Source organism: Haliotis cracherodii, unplaced genomic scaffold, assembly GCF_022045235.1.
Source record: "Haliotis cracherodii isolate W230 unplaced genomic scaffold, xgHalCrac1.p SCAF_1, whole genome shotgun sequence".
Lineage (NCBI taxonomy): Eukaryota > Metazoa > Mollusca > Gastropoda > Lepetellida > Haliotidae > Haliotis > Haliotis cracherodii.
The window spans coordinates 75501131-75517611 of record NW_027266264.1 but is presented as its reverse complement, the minus strand read 5'-3'; the positions used below and the strand labels follow the sequence as shown (position 1 = coordinate 75517611).

At 39.0% G+C, this 16481-nt stretch overlaps 2 protein-coding genes across 3 annotated transcripts in view; one reads left to right on the top strand and one right to left on the bottom strand.

Annotated features, from left to right (window-relative positions):
- On the top strand, positions 1-9460 carry LOC139468862 (neuroligin-4, Y-linked-like). Of its 2 annotated transcripts, none has more exons than XM_071251000.1 (10): positions 1-290; positions 844-913; positions 1125-1263; positions 1780-1965; positions 2646-2839; positions 3647-3791; positions 4793-4962; positions 5360-5489; positions 6218-6392; positions 9118-9460. In XM_071251000.1, the coding sequence occupies exons 1-10, from the start codon at positions 1-3 to the stop codon at positions 9323-9325; spliced, it is 1707 nt and encodes a 568-aa protein (XP_071107101.1). In that variant the 3' UTR covers positions 9326-9460. The 2 variants fall into 2 exon arrangements, with proteins under 2 accessions (XP_071107101.1, XP_071107108.1); XM_071251007.1 differs by lacking the exon at positions 9118-9460 and adding an exon at positions 8506-8810 and having other exon boundaries at positions 6-290.
- A 731-nt stretch (positions 9461-10191) lies between these two features.
- The window catches only part of LOC139474206 (uncharacterized), a 51026-nt gene continuing 44736 nt past the window's right edge, over positions 10192-16481 (bottom strand). Inside the window, 2 exon segments of the mRNA XM_071257148.1 lie at positions 10192-12993; positions 13197-16252. Of these exon segments, the coding sequence (XP_071113249.1) occupies positions 12394-12993; positions 13197-16252 (3656 nt within the window). The 3' untranslated portion in view covers positions 10192-12393.

Sequence of the window (16481 nt, the reverse complement as noted above, 5' to 3'; positions counted from 1 at the left end):
ATGCTGAACATGATAGGAATATTGGTAATTGTTTTAGTACAGGCACATCTTACTCAGTGTGCAGCTGACACACACATCACTGTTGATACCAAGCAGGGTCGAGTGAAAGGCTACCATATCAGTTCCCGGAGCGGGTATTCTCTTCAGGTGTTTCTTGGAATTCCATACGCCGAACCTCCTGTCGGAGATCTACGCTTCGCGAGACCGATTCCAGCTGGTTCATGGCATGGTATCCACGATGCTACATTCTACAGACCAATCTGCCCACAAAGACTATCATTGATTCAAACGTAAGCGTCAAGTAAATGCACACTTGTAAACCTACATTAGATTGAATTGATCATATATATGTTCAAAAGTCATTTACTGACTTTATGTTGTACATTCTAAACATGACACAAATAAGATATAATCAGTCACATGGACGATACCTACACGAAATGCGCCGAAAGGAAGGTTATATTGGTGAGACTCTTGTTTCTTCGATCATATTTTTAATGGTTCATATCCTCTAATCTTTATTATGGGACAGGTGGGGTAGCTCAGTGGTTACAGCGTTCGCTCTTCACGCCGAAGGCCCAGGTTGATTCCCCACATGGATACAATGTGTGAAGCCTATTTCTGGTGTCCCCCGCCGTGACATTGCTGGAATATTGCTAAAAGAGGCCCAAAACCACACTCACTTACTCACTAACATATTATGTTGCTTTAAACAACTCAAATCGTTCGAGAACAATTGTTTAACTCAATGTATCGTTTGCTTAGTTATGGGGTGTTTTAGTAGTTAATATGCCTTTTTTGAAGGTTTAAATTTGCGAGAATTCATGTGACCCGATTAAACAGTTTCAGTTTCGGGCCCATCTTCAACAACACAAATGAAGATTGTTTGTATCTAAATGTCTTCGCACCGATGGTATAGTATATTAAAACTTGAACCTCTTACGTTAACATTTACTAAAATGGACATATGTTCCCATTGAATAAGTAAAAAACACTGATGCGGGTATTTAAGTTAATTAAATCGTTATTATATGTGACGGTTCTTTTATGCAACGGAATTGTATATTTTCACTTAGTAAACAACAAAGACTTAGAATGCATGAAATAGTGAACCGTTTTTACAGAATGGCTCCAAGTTACCCGTGATGGTATGGATTCATGGCGGGGCGTACAAATGGGGTTCGGCGTCGGAGTATGACGGTAGAATGTTGGCATCAAGAGGAATTGTTCTCGTGACTATCGACTACAGACTAGGCGTCCTTGGTATGCTCTGTCAGTTTAATATCACTTGGAATGCTGATATTTGTTTACATTTGAGAGACAGGTGTGAACACTGAAACTGTTATACTTCATGCTCTGTCAATCTTCTGTTGTTCTGTATGTTTGGTTGCAGGGGTATATTTCACTGGGCTCTTTCTCTCATGCATATTATTTTCGGGTCCACAGTTCGGCTTTTAAAGTGATATATATGCATGCCAAATGATGCGCTGCTTTGTGCGCAGCATTGTCTTAGTTACGGATGCTGCTCGTTCATTGGACTGCTTTTAGCTGAGATTTCTAATGATTTTTTGCTTGTATTTAAGGTAAACGTTTCAGTATTAGTGTCTCAGGTTTGGTGCTTTGGACCTGGTGACGTGATAAGGATTTGCACCCAAAGTATTTGTGTTCAAGAACTAAACATGTCTTCAAAGAGATTGGTGTTTTAGGATGGTTAATACTAGTTAGGTTAAGGATGGATGATTTTGGTGAGTGTTTGGGGATTGGTTTTCCTTGCTTCAGGTTTTCTGTCTACGGGGGATGATGCGGCTCCGGGCAACTTCGGCCACCTGGATCAGCTGCTGGCCCTCCAGTGGGTCAAGGACAACATTGGTCAGTTTGGAGGCGACCCTGACAAGGTTACCATATTTGGGCAAAGTTCAGGAGGAGCAGGTGTCTCTTCCCATATGTTTTCTCCACTGGCTAAAGGTAATCACAGTCATTTTTATTTCTTTTTTTGTGCATAACATACACACTGATTCAACACTGTAGTCTGAGAGGAACAATGCAAACGGACATCAAATGTGAGCTCATAGTTAGATATCAGCGATCGACCCATATACATCAAACAGTACTCAGTGTGAGTAACAGAAAGAAAATCTGTATAAATATTTACTCAAAATCAATCGACCTAAATTGGTGCCTGAATAGTTTCAACACGACACAGAGTCTATCTGCACTCTTAATAGTTTGTTTCCAAATATTTCCAATCAGACATAGAAAATATTGCACTGGCCAAATTAAATTGATTTTCCTGCGACGGAAGAACACGCGAACTTATTTAAAATGACTGGGTGGTGGATATTCCCTGGTGGGATTATTCCCAGCAACGGGGCGGTCGGGTAGCCTAATGGTGAAAGCGTTCGCTCGTCACGCTGAAGACCCGGGTTCGATTCCCGACATGGTTACAATGTGTGAAGCCAATTTCTGGAGCCCCCCACCGTGATATTGCTGGAATATTGCTAAAAGCGGCGTAAAACCATACTCACTCACTCACTATTCCCAGTAACAAGTCATGTAAATTGTACCACCTTGATATGTAAGGGATAAAATACTTTTCATATTTTATATTAATGAACCCATTTTGATCTAAACATTTATTTTGCAAGGTTTATTTCGAGGTGTCATCTCACAGAGCGGCATAAGCGTTAGTCCTTTTGCGTTCTATCGACCTCCTTACAAGGCAAGCGACACTGCTCGCAATCTTGGAAAGATTGTTGGATGCAACTACTCGTCATCGCATGCCCTTGTTGCCTGCCTGAGGGGAAAGTCAACGGACGACCTCGTGAATGCTAGACCGCAGGTAATGGCCACGACACACCCAAATTCAGACTGACTATTATACTGATTATCATCCTAGGGGAGTATATGTTAATGTTGTTGGAAGGTAAATTAAATTGACATCTACACCACTTGAGTGCCTTTGCTATGTATACAAAACATGTCCCTCTGTTCATGTTATCTATTCAATCAGTGTGTCCTGTTATGTTATCTATACAACAAGTGTGCCCTGACGAATGTTAACGATGAAACTAGGGTGACCCAAATGACCTCTAGCTATGTTATCTATACAACAATTGGGCCCTGACGAATGTTAACGATGAAACTAGGGTGACCCAAATGACCTCTAGCTATGTTATCTATACAACAAGTGTGCCCTGATGAATGTTAACGATGAAACTAGGGTGTCCCAAATGACCTTTAGCTATGTTATCTATACAACAAGTGGGCCCTGATGAATGTTAACGATGAAACTAGGGTGACCCAAATGACCTCTAGCTCTGTTATCTATACAACAAGTGGGCCCTGATGAATGTTAACGATGAAACTAGGGTGACCCAAATGACCTCTAGCTATGTGGGGCGGTGGGCTAGCCTAGTGGTTAAAACGTTTGCTTGTGACTCCAAAGGCCCGGGTTCGATTTCCCACATCCTGGTGTCCTCTGCAGTGATATTGCTGGAATATTGCTAAAAGCGGCGTAAAACCCTACTCCCTCACACACTCTACCTACATTGTCAACTCTACCCGGGTGACCCATTGCCTTCTGTCTATTGTATCTTTTCAACATCTGTGACTCAATTATCTCTATCTGTGTTCTCTATACAATTAGGGTGCACCGATGACTTCTACCTATGTTCCGGTAGTTGATGGCTATTATATGCTGGATTTCCCAGAGAACTTATTGGAACAGGGTCGCGTCCTTGACCTTCCGTTGATGACTGGTACGGTTTTAAATGAAGGCGCTGATATGATTGGTGAGTGCATACGTTTAAAGCACGATACCTACTTCTGTTCGGCACTACTCATGAAACCAGATCCTATATCCAAGGGTGTAATATGTACATATATATATATATATATATATATATATATATATATATATATATATATATATATAGAGAGAGAGAGAGAGAGAGAGAGAGAGAGAGAGAGAGAGAGAGAGAGAGAGAGAGAGAGAAAGAGAGAGAGAGAGAGAGAGGTGGGGGGGGGGGGGGGGGGGAATTCAGTCGGTTACATTAGGACATATATGAAAACATTCAAGCAATAATGACAGGGCACGAATTGTTCTACATGTTCCAGTTTTATCAAGTTCTTTTATTCTATTATGATGGACGTTTCGATATAAATCCTTATACTGTTGTCAAGCAAACCCAACACAAAACATGACAAATACTATATATAAACTATCATAAATTTTACTGGTACAACCTAATCAAGATATTATCATGGATAGATCAAGGTGCTTTAAGTTGTCATCCATAAAATATCTCGTCTTTGCATACACATTTTAAAAACCAACCTTTAAATATATGTAAATCCTATCCCAAACAACACAAACGCTACACATATGCAATTATTAATTTTACTTGTACAACTTGATCAACATGTTATCGTGACAGGCAGCATATAAAATGTTATCAAATGTAAAAGAGTGTGTGGCCACCCCAAGAACCCCCATCCCCTCTTGGTCCGCCGCTGTTATCACTGCAGTGTAAATATAGGTATCCACATCCCTGAAATCATATTAACATGTTGTGATTAATGTCAAAATTCAACCAAAATGTGGTTGTCATATAAGCCGAATGTGGCGTTAACTCGTATACTAACAATGAAACATATACTCTTTCAGTATTTAGCATTTTTATTATTTTCAGCAAAAATAACAGAAATGTTTGTTGTCAAAACATTTATTGTTATTCATAATACAAGGTGACATGATGAGGTTGTGTATGTCTATTATTCATTTTCCTTCAAGAGTATATTGGTGGCGTGGAAAGGGGTGTCAGTTCTCAAACTGCACAACAAGCAATTCATTCTTGGAGCCAAAGATATCACAACCAAACAGATATTGTCTACAAGACGATCGCATGTCATTATGACTTCCATAGCGCTAATCCTCTGGTCAACAGACAGAATCTTATAGCAGTAAGTGACAAGAAACTAGACAGTCACAAAGTTTGGGTTGTACTTCTATTGATAGGCTGAACTGACCTGGAATAGCGAGTGTTTTAAGTCCTCTGTGAAAATAATTTTATCACGGCCTTTAACCAAAAATAACTTTAAAACGCAATAAAGAACTGATGACTAGAATCCATCGGTCTTCCTCATTATGTGTAAGGAGTCACCCAAGTCACTTTGTATACTGGATGTTTAATTGATTTGACGGATAAGAAAGTCCTTTCAGTGAATGAGTTTTTGTTGTCATTATTTTGCAATTAAGTAGTATTCCGAGTAAACAGACACTTAAGCTGTCCAGCGATATGCAACGTGTTCGGTAGGATACTTCATACATGTTTCTGCAAAGAGCTCCTGGCTGTTCCAGTTCTGGTCCGACTACGACTACGTTGCACCTAATATCAAGATGGTTGACGCGTATTACAAGATACAACCTAGTACCTACATGTACAGCTTCGAATACAGATCGGTCAACCAGCCAAGCCCACAGTGGGAAGGCCAGTACCCCACTTACACGTACCTGGATTGACAAAGGCGTGTGTACCTCCATCGTGTACCACACACGTATATGCACATGTAGCTACCACCTTCTTGTAGATCAAATAGCACATCTTTCACCCAGCAATATCACGTAAATAATCGAGTATGGACCAGACAATCCAGTGATTGTCACAATGAGCAGCGTTCTACCAACTGGGATACGATGATATGCATCAGCCAAGTCAGTGAGTCTGACCCCCGATGGCGTTTGTCGCCTTTAACGACAAGCATGGGTTGCTTAAGACCAATTCTGACCCGGAATCTTTACGGGACAGTAATATAATTACATGTATGCTAGGTATTTTAATGTTTCACGTTAGGCGATTTAAGCATTGTTCTGACAGGATTTATACACTTAATTGCCAAATCGTCATTGGAAGGTCATGCAAGCTTACTCAAATCCAATAATGAATTCATGCATGTTGGTTAGCAATGGTTGCTCTCAACCCTGTTTTAGGCATGCTCACGATCAACCCCTAATGTATTCTTTATGTACAATAATTATAGAAGTTGTATTAAACTGATAGTCATGTATGCTTATTTTTCATTTGTATTGGTATCACCTTTTTAATTACAAAAATAAAGAAGTTATCCATTAACGTTTCATGTCTTCACACCTTGTTAATGTCAAGTTTCAAGCGATTCATATTCTTATAATTCTGAATGTGGCTGTTTATTTCTTCAGGGGTACTTCACGCCACAGACCTTCATTATATATTTGGGTGCCCCTTCCCTGACACCATGCCGTGCCCATGGAGGGGTTGTAATGTGACATGGTGCTCTGGCTGGGGAGTATCACATCTGGACAAGACGATCAGCTATGAAATGATGACATTATGGACAAACTTTGCTAAGACGCTGTGAGTACATGAAGGTAGACTGTATGGTTACTGTTATTTATACTGAAGCGCAAAAGAAACGTCGCCATGGATAGATATATGAGAAACCTTATTTGTCAAAACACTGTAAACATACTTTGAGACATATTAAAAAGATGAAACTTGGCAAAACTTGATCATCAAGGTTGAAATTTACGTGTCAAATGTTCTTAAAGTGACACACAACATTAGTCTCTGAGAAAAGGGAATCACAAGTCAGTATCTTGTGTGGCCGCCATGTGCATTGAAGTCTGCCGTGCAACGTGGATACATGGAATGGATGAGGCGGTTGAAGAAGGCCCACACTCTGAGCCCACACTCTGAGGAACGCCTGATGCAGTTCAGCTGCAGTTGTCAGCCTTGGTGGGACGTCATTCAGCAGTCTTTGAATCTCGTCCCAAAGGTGCTCAATGGGATTTAAATCGGGACTGAGGGCAGACCACTGCATGGTTCTGATGCCATTCTGCTTGAGGAAGTCTCTTGTTGCTCTCGCAGTGTGGGCAAGGACGTTATCATGCTGAAACTTGTGGTTGCGGTGTCGTGCCAAATGAGGTATGGCGTGTGGTCTCCATACTTGATCAATGTACCGAGCTGCTGTGACACCATTGCCTCTCGCTGGACCGATGTTCTGGAAGACCACAGGGCCAACCCTCTGTGAAAGAGACCACCCCACAAGTCTCTCTCAACACAAGCATCCGAAAAAACGTTCCCCACGGCGTTGCCAGCTTTGTTTCTTTATCATCAAATTTCATTTTTTCAGACAAGGTAATGTTAAATTTTAGAAACTTTGACAAAAATTACCCAGATATTTAAATGACAACTTTTCATGCAATGACACTTGGGGTGACGTTTCTTTTGTGGCTCAGTATATATACTTCTAGGAAGACATGAATAGTTCCTATACTGTCCACACTCAATATTACCACAAGGAATTAGTTCTGGTTGAATTCAAATGCAACGTCTTTGTGGAAAAAGAAAGTATGATATGTTGGTTTGATTTGAAATTGTAACAGTAGTTTTCATGGCAAGACAATACATGGCAGTAGCGTACAAATGGCAAGTAGTAGGTATAATCAGATTCGGAAATCTGTGATCTGAAATTGTAGCATGGTCATTGTAGATGTAACAAGAGTCACTAGTTGATGGCATATCCCCCAGGTTCCTTTTACATTAATTGAAGTTCATAAACCCAACACAAACAGGAAGAAGCATTATGAAAAATAATTTGGACAGATTTCCCCTAAAAACTAGAAAGGTGTTTGCATTACATGACAAAACAGAAGAATACCCATCCCCACCTGGATGTCCCAAACTCCAGACAAAATGTATCAAGACCCATTTTGGCTCTACCAAATCCAGGTGACCATTGACCTGTATATTCTTCTTTGATTTCTAATGCTGTCAATGAAGTACAACAGATCCCTGTGCAACCCTAAAATGGCCAATTCTTGTTCAATGATATCACTTCCAGTTCGGGAAAACATATGCCCAATGTAAGGACATGTTTAAAACAGAATGCCCCATGTCTCTTGCTGCATCACTTGCTATACACATGTTATGTCATAGTAACATAACAAATGCATGCAAGATGCTAACAGTTTCTTACATCTCAATTGGTAGCTCTAAGAGCTGTATGACTTCAAACGTTTATCTAGAACTAATGCTATTTTAAGAACAAAGAACTAAATAAAAATACAAAAACAATTTGTGATTAAGAATAAGCATTTATGGTGATAAAAACTACAATGCAATGCTTAAATTATTTTTAAAAACAATAAAAAGCCAAACCCCAAACTGAGTTTAATTTGTTTCCATCAAATGCAAAATCACAAAAATTACTCCCAAAATTCCCTAAATAGCAAAAGGCACAATTCACTACATGCTCAATATATGTGCATAAAGGAACAGGAGAAAGCCCACTCACATACAGATCATGTCATGTCAGTGGATTTCTCTTAGAATGTGAACATCAAGGTTTTTCAACCCCATTAAACATCTGTGGAATGAACGTGGACACTGACTGCTCAAACACTTTAGAAAAGTCATCCCAAGAGTGAGTGAGTTGGGTTTAACACTGCTTTTAACAATATTCCAGTTACATCACAGCGTGTCAGCATAATGTGGGAGGAAAGCCCGAAGTGATGCAGGTCTGAGACGTTTACCACTTCGGTGAATCCCACGAGCACGGGTATGGTGCTGACAAGCCTAGAAACATAATCTGTGTGAACCAGGATTCGAACCCACAATCATAGGTTTCTGACATGGCCAAGGGACGCAACTCTGCACAGTGAATTGCGGCACATCCCAAAAGCTACCATCAAGACAACCAAGAGAACTACTTGATGTAACATCACTGTTCATTGTGTATGTCATAACTACAGATGTTCTATTAAAGTCCCTTCAATCCCTTATAGTTATTTATGTATTAATAATCCAATTATGATGACAAACCCTTACGAATACGACTTTGAAAACAAAAATATCGAAATATCTGCGATGACCATAAGTTCAAGTGCATGGAACTTTTAATTTCCATTACAAAAGATGAACCACTTATACAAGTTTGCCATTTGGGTTCAAAAGAGAGATGTTGGTGTTGGTGAATGTAATCATTCATGTAACATTTTAAAAAACTTTCAAATGTATGATGCCTGCCTCAATTTTATGAATCCTAACCTCATGTAAGTACCTTATTTTACCTACACAGTGACCCTAACACTGGAGTGAAAACAAGGCTTCAGTGGCCGCGCTATTCAGTATCCGCACACAGACCATACCTTCAGATCAGAGACACTCCAAATGTCCAGCACAGTCTCAGACCATCGGCAGCCAACCTCTGGAATCGATACTTACCAAACCTACTTGTAGGAAAGACAGGGAGTGGCAAATGTCATGGTGGAGTCATAATTGGTTGAAAAACAATCACTGGTTCAGAAGCTCACCTTCATTCATAAAACATTTTGAAGGGTGAGTATGTGTTAAAATAGCTATTTTCTATATGCCACCCAACACTTTGATGTTTCCTGTTATCAATAAAGTCAAATGACATTTGTATTAAGTTGACTAAGCTCATAAAAATAATGTCACATTTCCCTGATATATCTTATCATATTATTCTAATGCCTACTTTTATGAAGACGAAGAACATGGCCAAAAAAGTACAATACAAATGACAAAGCATTTGCACATTGACATTATTACTTATCATTATTATTGATAGTAACCCTTGTGAGTGAGTGAGTGAGTGAGTCTGATGTTGGAGAAAAGCCTAAAGTGATGTTGGTCTTTGACCATTACCACTTTGGTAAAACCAACAAACATAACCGGGGCAAACCAGGATTGGAAACCCACAACCATAGGTTTATGCAACTGTCTACAGTGGACAACTGGGCCACCCTTGCCCCCACGGTTCTTGTGTGACATTGCTGGCCAAGCTGTTGTTTGAGAAACACATTTGATACAACAGTCAATAATGTTTATTTCAACATGAACACAAATAAAAAAAAGCTGAGAATTTGAAAAGTACATTTCAAACTGAATGATAAATGTTCTTCCATTCAAATATATCAACAAAGCTTTTCCAAAAATAACATGCAGATAAGAAAAAGGCAATCATTAGGTATGGCAAAATTATCATAGCACTGAACTTTTCTGATCATCACATTGAAAACATTTACAATCACTATGAGACAAACATAAAACCCATATTTAAATTATATATATATATATATATATATATATATATATATATATATATATATATATATATATATATATATATATATATATATATAAGTGAGTGAGTTTGGTTCAACATCTTTCAACAGTACTTCAGTTAAAAGCATGTGATGGATGTCTTACAAATTAACTATTTTGGATTTTGGTGAAACTAATGAACACAGCAATGATGTCGATGACAGGAAAACAATGAAGATTCGAACCCAGAGTCATTGGCACACCTAAGTGATGGTTACCTCCTGGACACCATGGTAACAAGCCTTGTTTATTTTAACATAGGATATAGTTCCATACAGGTGTCATTAGTTTTAACAAAAACACAATTGGTGTTAACAAGACAAGGTATATATTCATACATTGATAAAAAAGCAACATTTTATTTCAAATTTTCCAAGGCACTGGCTTCCCACAAAACATGTTTGTTATTCCTCTTTAATAATAACAAAACAAATACTACTGCTAATAATACTTACACTACTACTACTACTACTAATAAAAAACAACCACCAAAAAACAAACAAACAAACTTGTCTTCTCACTTCCACGTCAACATTGTGATCTATTATCTATTATCTCATACATCATATACAACCATAAGCAGTAATCACTGACTGACTAGATATGATATTAGATATGCCTTCAGCAACTTTAATAACAAAGGAATGAGGACTTTCGGCACAACATGACTTCCCTTTTAGAAACACTCATGTCCAATGCAGAGCAGTTTGAAATAGAAAGTCCTATTCCTCTAACTACTTTAATGACAGAGTTACAATCACTTTCATTGAAGGACCTTGATTATCAATCACAGCCATGAGCAGCCTAGCTATTGTGGTGGGGGACAATAAAAAAACCTTGAGTACTGTGGCAGATTTGAACACTAGCATTCCCTATCACATCTTCAATCCATGGAAAATATCACTTTTCTCACAGCTCTACAGCAAGGCAGCCTACATCCATGCATTGAGTTGAACATTCACCTGCCTGACAGTTATGTTTACACACAACCAAGTGCTGATTTTTCCCCAAGCAAAATTGTTTGGTACATTGATAAATGAAAATGTACATTATAACAGTCCCAATGGGTTAGTTGAAGTATTACATATATATCATTTTATGTAATTTAGTCTCCCATTGCCTGGAGATATTGTCACTTTACATGTTAAGAAGTTTATTATTGTTTTGTGACCACGCAGTTTTCTGTCCTTTATTTGGAATGAAGTGATTTAGATTGAATACGGTGTGTTGGAATACTGACCGCCAAACAAACTGACCAGAACAGCAGTTTTGTTGAATGAGAAAACATCTAGGCACACACACACACGCACACATTTCATATAAATATTTTTTTATAAATATATATATAGTGACACAACTGAAGGGTTTATCCATGGTAGTAGTCTAATGTTGTTTCATGTGGCAGATGGATAGAGAAACAATCCTGAGATATTTAGTGCATATCACATCATTAGTCCTTGGTACTTCCTGCAAAAATGGCAGTTGAAAATGAAAAATGGACTTTCAATATCCTAGTTGACATACTGGAACATGTTTACAAAGATCATATGCACAAAACCTGAGCTTTTGAGCTGAAATCTATATAATTATGAAGATCATTGGGGGATCAGTTTTCCAAATCATATTGTGTACTTACTGATGTTCACAACGACACATAAATCAAATGGGGTCTAATGGACCAAATGGCAGTTGTCACTCTCAATATGGATACCTTGATCATGTTTAAATTCGAATCAGAAGTTTGTGCTGTTTAGACACATTACTTTGGAGTCAACCGTGAAAGTGTCAACATCATAGGCCATGTGGCATCAGACATGTAGAAAACATGACACAAGAGGCAAAGGATGTGACAACAAGTTGTGTCACAAGTCAAAACACATTCACACAATTTCCAATGACCTGGATCACTATCTGGTACATTGCAAGTTAAAAGAACACAACTATCCCCATTTACAAACAGACTCGATGGTATTAAAATAAAACTATTCATCTATGTGTTGGCTGTTGCTATGTCTACCCAAAAAGTAACAACTCGAGAAAAAAGAATTTTGCTTTTGGTATCCCAGCTGGTTAACGACAAGAAACACAAATGTCTTCACTCGCACATGGCTGAAGAGTTCAGATGTTGTCGGTAGCAATAACTACAGAATGGCTTATTCAGTTACATCGCTGAGTCAACAGCTCACTGTTTGCCATATGTCCCAGTAATTGTGAATCATATTAAAACTTACTGAAACTGAAATCGGTTTTGCTGGTACTGTTGGAACTGTTGTTGTCTTTGATGCCTTGGTGGTGCATTAGGAAACTGATGTCTACCTCTACCCTGGCCAGCAGGACCTCCTCTCGGTCTTCCACGACCTCTTCTGTACCCTCTGCCGTAACCTCCTGCCCCACGTTGATTATAACCTCTTCCATTGAATTCATTTGGCCCTCTGTTCCCCCAACCATCTCTCCAAATTCCTCCCCGACCTCCCCTGTGTGCATCCTGTCCCTGGTTGTAGTCATTACGGCCCTCATGATATTGATCTCTCCTATGTTCTCCATGATCATGTCTGTACCCTCTATTACCTCTTCCATAATGTTGTGGAACTCCTCTTCCCACATATCCTGCACCTCTCTGGTCATTTCCAAGCTCCCTGCCATGACCATGACCTTGGTCAATATCATCTCTATTCTGCCTATTTGGTCCCACTGGTGTCACTTCCTCATAAGCAACTTCCAATAGTTTATCCTCCACATGATCAACTACTTCCAGAGTTTCTTTTGTCATTTCTTGATTGGAACTGCCGTCGCCTGATATCAGCTGTGGCTGTTGCTCTTGTTGAATCTAAAAGTGAAACATCAATGTAGCTATCTAATTACTACATAATGCACTAATATTATGACATGAAGATCAAAAACATAGTTAACACTCTGCTTAATGAACTGAAAAACACTTCACTTGAAAAACACCAGAGAACTTTTAATTTTAGCTGAAATTCGGAGGATTTATTAACCATAGATGTGAAATAGAACTGTATTATATCTCACCACAGATTGCTTTTGCATCATTGCCAATTCTTCAGAGACTTTATTGTAGTAGAGACATAATGGAATGAGCTTGGACCTCAGGTCATATACCAGATCCCACTTGTATTCATAAAAAATACGTTGATATAGTATTTGAACTACAGACATCATAATGTCAAAGCGGACAAGATGAACAGCTGCCATATTCATGCATATTTGCTGGTTTCTCAATTGTTCGATGAACGTTTGAATGTCAAGCACTTTGGATACAAAATATTCCTTATACAGAGCTTTAAAAAACTGGAAATTCCTCATATTTCCTTTGTGAATCCTTGATGACAAATGGTCCTCTCGCAGTTTCTGTGATGTCTTCTGCTGATCCATGAGACTCTCTGAAACTGTCAGCTGTGTGATTTCTTCTTTCTCTATTGTTTCAAAATTTGTTTCTGATTGGATTGGATCAGATTCTATTGATGGTTTGCCAATTTCAGTTTCTTCTGTTTTGAAAGACTCCCAACAAACTCCACACTGCTGATCTGTAATGTCATAGAAAGAAAATATATCCTTTAGTTCTTGTTCTTGACATCTTTCTCTGACATGTCCTCCTTCAACTCTTCCTGTGAAGGTTAACCTCCTGAAGAAGCGCTGCAGCACCCTAGCTGATCTGTCTTCTTTTTCATCCTGAAGAAACTTATAAAATTCTTCCTGTTGTCTTTCAGCTTCTTCTGCACTCATAGTAATTTCTTCTTCATTTGTTGCACTACTTTCATCCGGAACCTGATCTTCAGATTGATCATGCTGATCTTTCAACATTTGCTGTTGACATCTCTGTTTCAGATTCCCCATTTCTACACGGCCAATGAGAGTCAAGTTCCTGAAGAAGCGCTGCAGTACTCTAGCTGCATTGTGTTCCCTTTCATCATGTACTGCAGGTGACATAGGTTGTAAATAGGTAATGAATGTTGATGGGAACAAATCAAAAGAGTTCAACTGCTGGCGTTGTATACCTTCATTTCTCTGTGGATCCCACTTCCACTGACACAAATGTAGATATTCCTCTTCCCTCTCCTTCAGCATCCTCTGAAGAATACCCACAAGGTCAGCTGTACCTTGAGATTCCTTTATCGATCCCAGACCTTTAGTAAGTCGTGCTGGAGCATTTTCTGGGAGTTCCAGTCTCATGATAGCTTCCATCAATGACACCTCCACTGATGGCGCTTGCAACAGTCCAATATTAGCAAGGACTACTAGAGCCAGGATGAGGCATCTTTCTGCTTGAAGGTAGTCAAAATCTTCTCTTGGGCGAAATATGTATGAAAGAAGATTCATTCTTGTCCTATTGCCACACAGGACCCCAGCCAAGCGATGGATGTGAACTTGAAATGATTTGATGCTTCGTTGGTCTCTACTGACTGAATTGATTGACCCTTGAATTGATCTTGATCCTTGTGGCAACATTCCACTGACGAATGGTAGGGTCGCAAGATAGGTTGTTGGTAAGACAAATCTTCCTGTCTCAGAGAGCTTTGCAAATGATGTAAGAGCAACAGTCATAAAGAATTCATGCCAAAACAGGAACAGAGGCATTTCAGGGAAAAGTGATGGTTTGTTACGATCTCCAAGGATTTTGACAAACGTTGAATATTCAAACACTGATGATACAGGATCTTCTTTCAATGCATCAAAGGCTTTATAGAACTGACCTCCAAGGTGAATAATCACATTGTTTCTTCCAAATGAAAAAAAAGCATACCTTGTCTCTTCATTAAGGAGATGCGATTCTTGCAGTTGTCTCATTATGTCAAAGTTCATCTTTTTCAAGTCAATATTTTGGATCTTAAACAAAGAGACCAGAATTATTGCTCTTACAAACCAATCTGAACTCTTACATTTTACTTGTAAGGTGTTTTGACTCCACTGATTCACAATTTGATGAATTACTCTTTTCAAATTCACACTGTCCAAGGTGTCCTTGAACATTCTCATCACTTCTTTATTTTCTGTCAAATTTCTAAAGTGATGACTTTCTGGAAACACAAAATGCATCAACCTCCGAATTGCTGATTGTGTTGCAGTATCATCTGTTAGTGTACCGAGTTCATTGTCAAGGTTTTTTTTTCTGGTTTGCTCTTTCAAAGATATGTCCTGAATTGATTTCACTCCACGCTGTATGACATGTTCTAATCTGACCCTCAACAACAGTGCCCTTAAACCTCTGAGAGCAGTTGCTCTGATGAAAGGCTCATGCAGATGGTGACACTTAGTGCTGTCACAAGAGTTTTTTCCTGCACATCTTCCTTCTTGAAATGACCTGCACTGCTTATTCCTGGACACCTGGTTCTCTATCCAATTTCTGCAGATCTTCATCCATTCTTTCAAAATACCAACAAGGTACAATGAAATCTTAAGGGAAATTTCTTGCTTATCAAGGTGAACAGTCCTTTTTTCCTTCCTGCTGAACAAACCTGGCAAGACATCAGCACAAAGGGGCCTCTGTCTTGGATAAGCCATCAGTTGATTAGGGTCCTTGTCATCTTGGTAAAGCCCATAGAACTGCAAGTACAATGTGCATCTGCTACTCTTTTCTCGGCTATCTGGTTTCAAAAGTGTAGTGATGATACTTAGCAAAGTCTCTGCACCAGTGACTAATAACTGACAGTCTGAAAGTTGCCCATTGGAAACAGAATGAACAAATATTTTCAGGGCTTCAACCATGCCTGCTTCATTGGCAAATGGTGAGACTTTCTTAAAGAGTGCAAAAGCTTTTTTCGCAATTCCTATCCTCTTCTGTATCAATGCGATAAAGAAAGAAGCCATTCCGGCACTATTGTTATTCTCTGTTTCCTCAAATGCAGATGCTGCCTTTTGAAAATGACTGATAATTTCTCTTTGGCTGGAATCCATGGAGTTCTCACTCTGACATTTCTCTTCGATCTCTGAATACAGCTCCAGTGCTAAGCTGTGATGACATTTCCCACGGACATCCACATCAGTTCCTTGTTCAGCGTGCTGAAGAGCATCTCTGGTAGCACCATGTCGCAGCAGCATCTGAGCAACCTCAGAATGGGAACTTTTTCCTGCAAAACCAAATAAGGGTATTAATAGATTTGTAAAGAAAGTGTAGTATGTATCATGAGATAGTACTAAAAAAGCATTGTACTAACATACATTACAATACATGGACCCTTTTGCCAGTTGTCCTGATCAGTCACATATGAATATGTCTGACTTGGCACTTCACAAGGTTTAAGGAACGATTTGTTTAGATACTTCTTCCAATTAATTTTTTAACATCCTACATACGTA